Source organism: Bactrocera latifrons, unplaced genomic scaffold (assembly GCF_001853355.1).
Source record: "Bactrocera latifrons isolate USDA-ARS-PBARC rearing strain unplaced genomic scaffold, ASM185335v1 scaffold_300, whole genome shotgun sequence".
NCBI lineage: Eukaryota > Metazoa > Arthropoda > Insecta > Diptera > Tephritidae > Bactrocera > Bactrocera latifrons.
In genome coordinates this window covers 278,963-289,917 of record NW_017536631.1, presented here as the reverse complement: position 1 = coordinate 289,917, position 10,955 = coordinate 278,963, and the positions used below count along the sequence as shown (strand labels likewise).

General features: G+C 32.1%; 1 protein-coding gene across 1 annotated transcript; it reads right to left on the bottom strand.

Annotated features, from left to right (window-relative positions):
- Positions 1-244: 244 nt before the first annotated feature.
- On the bottom strand, positions 245-10,810 carry LOC108970574 (serine/threonine-protein kinase Genghis Khan). Its single transcript, XM_018936032.1, has 17 exons — positions 10,777-10,810; positions 10,057-10,302; positions 9,462-9,733; positions 8,160-9,374; positions 7,469-8,070; positions 7,235-7,377; positions 6,656-6,827; positions 5,577-5,683; positions 3,535-3,647; positions 2,726-3,475; positions 2,343-2,619; positions 1,619-2,047; positions 1,358-1,561; positions 1,019-1,204; positions 863-956; positions 496-710; positions 245-444 (listed from the first exon to the last, which is right to left on the bottom strand). The coding sequence occupies exons 1-17, from the start codon at positions 10,808-10,810 to the stop codon at positions 299-301; spliced, it is 5,205 nt and encodes a 1,734-aa protein (XP_018791577.1). The 3' UTR covers positions 245-298.
- Positions 10,811-10,955: the final 145 nt, after the last annotated feature.

Below are 10,955 nucleotides of genomic sequence, written 5' to 3'. Positions count from 1 at the left end.
RATAGACAAAATCTCTCTTCTACCTAATTCTGTTGTGATATGCTACTTTTAAATAAAGTTCCATTCCTTTAGAGACMATGCCAGCAATGACTGCATCATAAKAATTATTTCCTATCTGTCCAACTATCTTCTATCGATTTTACATCAATTCACCACTTTAGTGTAAAATTCATATTAATTCATTCCTCATGTTTTAAATATACATATAAGTATGAGCATATTTATTTAAAAAAATAGTAAAACTTATTATAATGAAAAATAAAATAAATAAATACAAAAAATAATACATTATAAAACCTTAAAACGGCAAATAAGACTTTATGTCCGGTGAATCCTTTGGTGAGCTCAAATTAGAAACAGGACTTGGAGAGCGAGCTTGTGCTTGATGTTGCTCTGATTCAATTGCTCTCTGYTGATCAATTGTAAGAGCTTTTTGAGGATTTCCTGTAATTGAACAACTATTAATATAAATTAAATTCAGCATGAATATTTAACCATTTTGTGAATTTATCATTTGGCGTGCAGTAGCGTGTGGTGTAAGTGAAGATTGACGTATAATAAAAGATTGATTGCTTATCTGATCAGCTGTTTCTATAGTAGTAGGAAGATCCAAAAGCCTTTGGTTTTGAATTCCATCTCCTGGTCCCATATGTGAAATGTGATTAAAGTTTGTTGGAGCTGATATCATTTTAGATCTCCTGTCGCTTGTGCTAAATTGAGAAATCAATTTCAAATGTTTTTAACTTTAAATATAAACATGTTTTGTAAGCAAATATGGTAAATACGTTAAGAAGTTGACGTTTGGCTAAAATATATGTATACATTTTCCAAATTTTTGTTTTGTTTTAATTATTTTATTTACCTTTTAAATGACTTGTTCACTTCGCGAACAGAAAATCTTCGCCGAGGATTTTTAGATCCTGATTTTTCTGCAGAACCAATGTGAATAAGTTCCTCTATAAATAAAGGTAAATAAAATTCCTACAAAATCTTGGACAATGCAATAATAAAAACATACTTGTGTGTATGTTAGCTAAATATACAACAATAGGCGCATCGTTAACATAAGTCAAAACGAAATTTGTTTGTGGTCCTAGCGGTTGCGCTCTTTTTAGTCCAATTGACTGCACCCAATCTGCGGTTTGGGTGTTGAAAATGTCTACATGTGTTTCCGAAAATACTAGCAAATGTCCATCCAAATACGCTGAAAAGAATAAAAATAAAATAAAATATGTAAACCATAAAACCATTTTGCTAATAATCCTAATTTTTGTGAAGAAAGGGGAAGCATAAGCTAAACATAACGATGTAATATATTAATTAATATTAGCATGTAATCGTAAAAATATTGAGTTACTTATGTGAGTTGGATTAGCTGGATATGTAATTTCTCGATCCCTGGATTTTCTTCCTTGAAGATCCACGTAAATAGCCAAAGTTTGAAACACCAATAAATATTCTCCGAATATTCCTCCGGGACACTGTATTTCTATTACACGAACGGCATCCACGCCAGAATAATTTAAAAAGGCACACAATTGATTTTCCGGATGTATTAATGCTACGAATTAAATATTTATATTAGCAAAAAACTAGAAAATGTATGATGTCATCTTACAAGTAGTCGTCGCTTCGCCCTGTAAATAATAGGCAGTGAAGCCACTTTGATGACCGATAACAAGCCTAATGTCTGACAAAATTTGAAGACTCTGAACTGGATACGCCACGGTGAATTCACACATTTTTTGATGCCTTAAATGGTTTCGATTTATCTCATACACCACCACTTGTGTTTGATTGGTTGGACGCTTCAATGCTACGACAAACGCATAAACATTGACCGGAGATCGACGAATGATGCCGGTACATGCCGCAATACAATTTTTTGAGTCTGAAACTTTTATCCACTCCACGTCGCTCACTTCCAAAGCTCTTATGGGAAGTAAGCGTATATGCCTTTGTTTACCGCACAAAATGACTAGAATGTGCTCTTCTTCTACGTACCACATTTGAATAATCTTTTTACTTTCACCAATGCGATTTATTTCTATGAAAATCGAAATGAAATTATATGACAATGTTAATTTATATATTCTTGTCTTGTTTTATTTTACAATCCTGATACTAAAACTTAATAAAATGGGTTATATACATATATAAGTTCCTATTTATAATCGTTAGTTATCTACATCAAAAAACATTGATATAACAATGCAAACACAATAGTATATGAAATGATATATCTATATAATGTTAGTAATGTTGTCCTATCACGTATAACCGCATCCTGTATCTTTGAAAATTCGAATGTAATTTGAATATTCAATACATGGTATACTTACCATATTCTTCTAGATTAATACAATATAAGCCATCCTCTGTTCCCAATAAAAACTGATCAGTATAAACTATAACGGAGCTTAATGCACTCCTCACTATTGTCAGAGAACTATCTAGTATTTCGTGTACTTTAAATATTGCTGTATTCGGGAGATTATTGCGTTTTAGAATACGATGTAATTCACCTAAGGCAACTACCCATTTTCGCTTCTCTGTTTCATTGTCTGCCAACATTAGGGTATTACACGTGGACCCTCCTTCAATCAAGGAAGTCTTAATCTAAAATTTCATGAACATATTGAAGGGAATACACACTTTTTAAATAACGTGTGAAACTTATTTATATCGCTATAAAAATCATAATTAAAAAGTCGAAAATACTTACCCTAAATATACATGGCACATCTTTCTTTGTAGCATGTATGACGTCACTCTCTCGAACACTGGCAACAGCAAATTCTGGATCTCTCATATCTAGAACTTGTGAAACATTCACACTGGGCAAAGCACTTCTTTCCGCTGATATATCGTACAAGAATAACTTAAAATCGCATACGACTACAAATTGACGCACCCAACCCCTTTTTATAACACCCATCTTTGGCACTTTTACATATCCCTCATAAGCTGTACCAATCCCTCGAGTTGGGTCAATGCCCAACGGCCGCTTCGTTTGATCGATTGGCACAGGGCATATTGTAGGAACTTTCTGACAACAAACAGTGTGGCAGGCAAAACCACAAAACTCACATACAACACCTTGTCTGGTTAGGCCAACCATCAGTGAAGTGCAGTGGTTACATTTTGTTGGGCTGCTGAAAGTTCTTACCAAAAACTGGTGCACTTTTGTAGCTGCTACATTCGTAGGATGCAAATCAAGAGGTTTAACACTAATGCTGCTTTTAGAGCTTGACTTACTATGATGGCCGTGAATGTCATCCAAATCACTATTATCTTGCTCATTTTTGTAGTCTGTTGTTAAGAAATGTTTTTTTTCTACCAAGTAATATGGATACAATGTATCCAGCTTAGAGTTTTGCGGATAACGAATAGCATACGAACTACTTGAATTTGCAGAGGAGTTTTGAGTTTGTTTTAAATTTCCGAGTGACAAATTATTATTAAATGAACTACCCTGTAATGCAACAAATTAAAGTTATCACTAAAACTCATGGACATTATTAGCAAACATACCATAACATTACTGGAAATATTGCTATCAGCATCAATATCCGGAATTTCAATATTTCCTGTAGATTCCTTAAAGAAATAGTTACAAGACGTTTGCGAAGAAGGTCTTTCCAGAACTGTTTAAAATTATCAGTTATATATCGCAAAATCGTTGATAAAAACGGAGATTAAAAAAGCGTAAATTTCAATACATAAATACAATTATGCAATCAATGTATTTATTAGTTATGTTATTAGGCAGTAAACCAGGCAATTGGATCGTACGGTTTAACACGCATCGTTGTAGGATCAAAAAAAGCGACATGAAATGAGAAAAATGTGGATTATTAGCATGAAACATAAAAAACGCAATGAAAAAATAAGCAAAATATATAATTTAATGCAAAAGTGTAAATTTTAACGAGTTTTTAATGTCTAAATTACAATTTTTATATTAATAGGAATATTAACATATTTACACATGGGTATAATACGCTTCAATGTACGTATGTATAACTATGCATGATTTCTGCAACCTGCTTAATTTTACATACATATATACACGCCACGTTACTTATATGGTTCCATAAAAGCACTTCCTGTTAATAAAACTTAATTTCAAACCCCTATTTCATGAACAAGTTCAAATTAAATTGCTGGTATACCAACAAACTTAAATAAGTGTTTACTAATATATACCGAAGGTTTACATTAACAACACCAGGACACACTTCATATAAAAGCTTAGCTTTCATATCTGCTTCTTGAAATAATAGCACGTATCATTTTATAAGCTCTGCTCTATTTAATTTAAATTTGAGTTATACTCAACCGTTATTGATATTAACACAAATTGATTTGTTAGTTTTAGTAAACAAACTCTTAAGGAATGCAAATATGTACTTATGTTGGATTTATGATAACTGAAAAAATATTTCATGCTGAAAATACGCAATTAGTTAAAAGATAAACAAACGATTTTGATAGCATATCTGCAAACACTTAATTTTCGTAATACGTATTTCAAGTATTATTTAATTTAATTATTTATTGTTTTCCTTTATTTCAATTGTTAATTAAAACTGATTAACAACATTACACAATAAAATTTCAGAAATACGATGAAAGTCAATGAAAGAAAGCTTAGTTTTAAAGTTTATCRTTTAAAACCCCCTTATAAAATATTGTGTGATCGTTTCAATCTTTTTTTATTAACTGAAAGTCCGCTCCTAAAATTTTTTAACTGAAAACAAATTTGCAAAGTTATAATCGCGTAACAAAAATAAAAATATGCCTACAAAACACGATGTAACTCCAACCCATAAAGATATGCCACAACGGTGTACAACTTTTTTTGCAAATCTATGGAGATTTTGAACAATAAACTGCGATCTTTCTTGCATTGGTTCTTGTTGGGCTTGTTGAACTTGCAGTGAAAATCTTAACACATCTATTATATTAGTTGCCCCTGTCATTGAGTTGGTATCTATGTTTTCATTTGCTTTTTTCAAATTAGTAATTAACTCATTAAGAGGTTCGGCAAGCACCGTGAGTTTGCCCTGATGAATATTTATTGGCGTGTTTCTGCAGAATTCTGTTGTCATGCTTTTTCCAATTCTTCGCCCTCGTACTGGGCTTAACTTCATACTATCATCCAATAACTTAGTTAGCATATCTTGTATATACAATTTATCTACAAATTATGAATTAAAAATAAATATTGAATAAATATTTGTCAATATGACTCAATAAAAAATGAACTAAGCGTAATATCTATTTATATAAATAATATCTTAGATAGTTTTTCAGGCAAATCAATTAATAACTGTAAGCTAGAAAATCTTTTTATATGATAATTTTTATATGCAACTTTTTTCCAGTGTTACTAAAACTTATTGTTTCTAGCATCATATATTCGAATATTTCAAAACTGATGTCATTTTAAATTCATAAGTGAACTAGTTTTGAGACATTCCGTGAACTTTCGATAACAATTTTCTTTATTACTGATAAGGCGCTTAATATTAAATACTTTGATATACAGTAAAAAAGAAAAGCGTACTTACATCCTTCTGAAGTTTCTAATGTTTTTTGAATATCACGGATTTCATTTTCCTTATGATGAAGCTCATATAAGGCAGAATCACAACGGTTACGACTTTCCCGTAGATCCCTAAAAATAACAAATTTTAGACGATAATTATTATAAATATTTGAAACATTTGTACCATAAGTGAAAATAGGTGCTGGGAAACAACAGTTTCTATTGTTATGTTAATAACTTTAAGCATAAATAAGTTATAATTACAAGATATAATTAAGTTTCAGTTTATGTCGCTTGGTTTATAACATGTGCAACATGTGCAATTGTCCTCAACTTTTCAACTCTCCGAGCAGTTCGGAACCAAGCGAGGTTTTAGACAAGGGAACTCCCAATCGTGTGACTTCTTCAACCTATTACCGGAGAAAATAATATGAGCTGCAGAACTAAATAAAGAAGCTATATTCTTCTATAAGACTGTACAGCTGCTGGCGTACGCCGGTGCTTTGATATCATTAGCCTCAACAACCACGTCGTTAATTCAGCTTTCTCCAGACACGATAAGGAAGCGAAGCATATGGGTCTGGTTGTGAACGGAGAAAAGACGAAATATCTCCTGTCAAACAGTCATCGCATTTACGACTTGGTTTGCACGTCTCTGTTGACAGTCATAAATTTGAAGTCGTAGTTAAATTCGTCTATCCAGCATTAACAATATCAGCCTTGAAATCCTACGCAGAATCATTCTTGCCAACAGGTGCYACTTTGGACTCAAAAGGCAATTGAAAAGTGAAATCCACTCTCGACGAACAAAGCCAAACCTTATAAGTTCCTCATCATTCCCGTATGCTCTATGATACGGAGGCATGGATAGTGACATCATCTGATGAGTCGGCCTTAGGAGTGTTCGAGAGAAAATTTTTGCGGAAGATTTATGGTCCTTTGATCATTGGCAACGGCGGGTACTGCAGTCGATGGAGCGATGAACTGTACGAGATATTTGGTGACATTGACATACATAGTTCATAGCTAAATAGCGAAAAAAGGTGACTACGCCAGTAAAGAATAAACATTAGTTATATACTATAAATTGTAAACACATACTTCTGAGTTGCAATTAATTCTGCTCTAGTCCTACTAAGTTCTTCCGAAATAAGCGTTTTTGCCTGAATCTCAGCCTGAAGTGAACTTTGTAAATTTAATAACTCCATCTTATCAAGTTTTTGAGAACGCCTATTTCGCCAATTCTTCGTTTCATAGGTTTGTTGAAATGAACCTATACATAAATAGAAAAACATTTTATAACAGAATTTAGTTTATGAAAGCAATGTGGATAATGATAGAAATAGTATAAATATATAAATAATTGTTGCCAATCTTATACCAACATATATATTCAAAGAGCATCAGTAATTAGCACAATATAATGTAATATWAGGAAATTAAATAATCCATGAATATTAGACAACTATAGGCAATTTTTTCTTAAAACATACAGCGAATGATATGCCTTTTTACCAGAAAATATGAAATACACGATACAATTGCACATTTTGTGGTGTATTAGCAAATAAATTTTTGAAATTAGTGGAGTTACTTCTTAAGAAGATCCATTTTTTTCAATTAGATTAGTATGTTAAAAATATTTTGATTAATTTGACTTATATTTTGAATTATATTTACCTGAGTGTTTTAGATATTCAACCTCCTCAGTCATTTTTGTTGCTAAGGCTTGTAAGTAACTTCGAGCATCCTTTTCATCAGATACCCATTGTATTATTTCGGACATTTGTCGTTCCCATTGTATTATAGCTTGTCGCTTTGTCCTATCGTTTTTGAAATAAAAAAGCCAATGTACCAAATATATATTGAATATGAATATAATTTGCAACAAAGATACGCCTACATAAAAAGTACCTTAATTCTTCACAATTATTTTGGTCTTCTATTTGCTTTGTTTGTAATTGTCTTATGGATTCTTTGAGATTTTCCATTTCTGATATTAATCTTCTTTTTTCTTCCACCCATATACTCTTCTCTTGCTCATACATTTTTTTCTGTTCACTTAATGTATCTACAGTGTCGTTTTGAGATTCTAATCTACTTAAGTCGCATTTTTCACGAGTTTTTTGAAGTTCTATTATTAAAAAGTCCCGATTCTTCTCGGATTCCATAAGCTGCTCTCGCAGTTCAGATAGCTCAATGTTAAAGCGGGTTTGTTGCTGATTCAGTTTTTCCGAATATTGTACTTCAATTCTTTCAATTTCGTATCGCAACGGTTCATTTGCTGGGAAAGTGGAGTTCATATCTGTATTACTTTTGCTTCGTAATTCTGACTGTAGCTGGCGACAATATTCTTCAGAGCGTTCTCTTTGTTTTTTTTCTTTAGCCATGTCAGTTATGGCGTCTTCAACTCGTAGCTCAAGTTCCCGTCGATTTTTATCTGCCTTTCGAAGATCATTTCGCAAGTTGTCTATTTTTTTCATAACTGATTCCAACTCTTCCTCTTTATCACGAACCTATTAAATATTTTTAATAAAACAATTGGACAAATCACATTAAAAACAAATTCAAATTTTATAAACCGMGCACTTATAACGAAACTCACCTGTCGTGATAATTTTTGTTTTTGAGAACGTAATTCGGATAATTTATCGGTAACTTCTGCGTATTCCATCATTGCCAATTTTCGTTGGCATATGGCATCATTTAATTCGGATTCTTGAGTTTTTATTCTATCCAGTGCTTCACCGTACTCTTTGGATGTGAGACATTTTTCTCTTTTCACTTCGTTCAATTCTTGTTCCAATTCTTTCAAGCGTGCTAAATAAGCGGTATTGTTGCAATCTTCGGGTGTTACCTTTTCAATAATTTCTAAGTTTTTCAATTTGTTTTCAAGCTCATAGTTTTTCCGTTTTAAACAATTTATTTCTTCAATGAGATTACATTTTTCATCCATTATTTCTGGATTCACAGATTTGTCTGTGTCGACAAATGTATGGCAATAATTAATTTCAACCTTTCCCAAATCAGACAAAGAGCTACATTGTGTAAAAGTAAATCCGATGAATGGCAAGTGAAGACCAGAAAAGGCAATATTGGCTCCTGGTGGCACAGTGTCGGAGAGATGCATATCTGTGTCATCAACATCAAAATTTGATGTATCAGTTGGACTTGACACTTCAGGTATATAGGGGGCTTGACTATATCTAAGATTGTCCCAATCTAATCCAGCAAACCAAGGATGACTTTTAAAATCATCTGTACCATTTTGACCTAACCGATTTTCAGGTGCACAAATGAGCTTCCGCATTAAATCTTTTGCTTCTTCTGATACAACATAATCAAGAGTGTCCTCAGCAGGAAAGTCGAAACAGTTTTGATGGTTCATTATCTTTCCATATGTTTCAACAAGACTCTCAGCATAAAATGGTGTCTCGCCATATAACATTTCATACATGCAAACTCCAAGCGACCACCAATCACATTCAGCTCCGTATCTACCCTGACCATCTTCCATTGCTCGAAGTATTTCAGGAGAAATGTAATCCGGGGTACCCACGGCTACATTTGATTGGACCATTCCATCCATCCCGATTCGTAAACAAGATCCGAAATCAGCTAACCGTATGTGTCCTTTCATGTCGAGCACCAAATTATCTGGTTTTATGTCACGGTGTACATATTGGAGTTTATGTATGCTATCTATCGCCAAAATTGTCTCAGCAATATAAAATTTCGCCATATCCTCGGGCAACCGATCTTCAAATTTGCTTAAAAGTGTTAACAAATCTCCACCACAGTAATAATCCATTACAAGATACTGTTCAATTTATATAAAAAACAAAAAAAACATTATTGTCAACCCTTACAATATTACACAATTCCATATCCTTAGATTCATAATTACCAAATTGCTATCATCCTGAAAAGCATAATGCAAATTTGTTATCCATTGTCTATCACCGTACACTAAAACATCGCGTTCTTCTCGGAAACACGCTGTTTCCGCACGTTTAAGCATTTCCCATTTGTTTAATGTTTTCATTGCGAATATCTGGTGCGTTGCAAGCATTCGAACAACACATACTTCCCCGAAAGCGCCACGCCCAATAATTTTAATTGTTTCAAAATCATCTCTAGATAAACGTAGTTGTTTAAACAATGTAGCCACTGGTTTTACTATAACAAATTGTTTATAAGTACAAATAATTGTAATAAGTGTATATGTATCTAATTTTTGATATATAGTGTATATAATTATAAATGCATTTTTCACTAATTGAAAAATAACAAGTTCAAAACCTTATCCAACATGCATTATGTTTAAAAAAAACAAGATGTGACATAATGATAATACAGAGATATATATCCATATTAATTAGTACTTTCGGTATAAACAATTTTTTAAATGTAAGAAATGTATGTTTTCTATATCAAGATAACAATATATATAAAGAAGGTAATTTGATTGGGCATAAGCCAATATATACAACTCCACTTACCCAACTTTATAAAATCAGCCAACGTTTTCTCTCTTCTCAATGATGAGTTGCAGCATTCATCGTATAAAACAAGCAGAGCGTCTAACAGTGTTTCAATTGAAACAGCTTTACCATCAATATTTGAAAGTATATCGGTTTTTTCTTGTAAATAAGTTTTTGCTGTCAACAATCCATTGGTTACTCCTTTTTGAAATATTAACGATTCTAATATTTTCAATCTCTTAGCAAATCTATTGCCGCTGTGCACTTTTTAAAAATAAGATACATTCAAATATTAAATCCAATAATGAATATGCATATTTTTTATTGTATGCAAATGCCTTAAAGAATAAATTAATAACAATTTGATATTATTTGGTACAATAATATTAACATTGTCATTACCAACATGCATAACTTAAAATAGATCTAGGAATATACATATTTGCTTGGTAAAACAGATATTGTCGAATACTATATACATATGTAAATTACAATACTTCATTATTTAAAACTGTGTCTCCTAATTGCAAATATATTTTATTCATATCTTTTCAGATGAACAACCATTACAAGGTTAATTGGATATGTAAATAATATTAAAGTTAAAGCATTGTAACCGGAAAATTGCAATAAATTATTTTTTTTTTCTCCCGATTGTACATAGTCCATATATAGCACAACAATTGCCTAAATATGCTCAACAAAAAGTATTCTGAATTTTTCCTCAAATATATTTACCGACAGAATCCGAGTTTTCTGTTTTAAAACTCATACTAAGTTTTTGTTTTCTTTCCCATTTACGTTCATGCAATCATTTCTCGAGTAAGTACAATTCACTTAGCTACGGTTCACGAATAAATTTGCTGAAATCACAACAATTTGACGGTATGGAAAATTTATGAAATGACGCACATAAT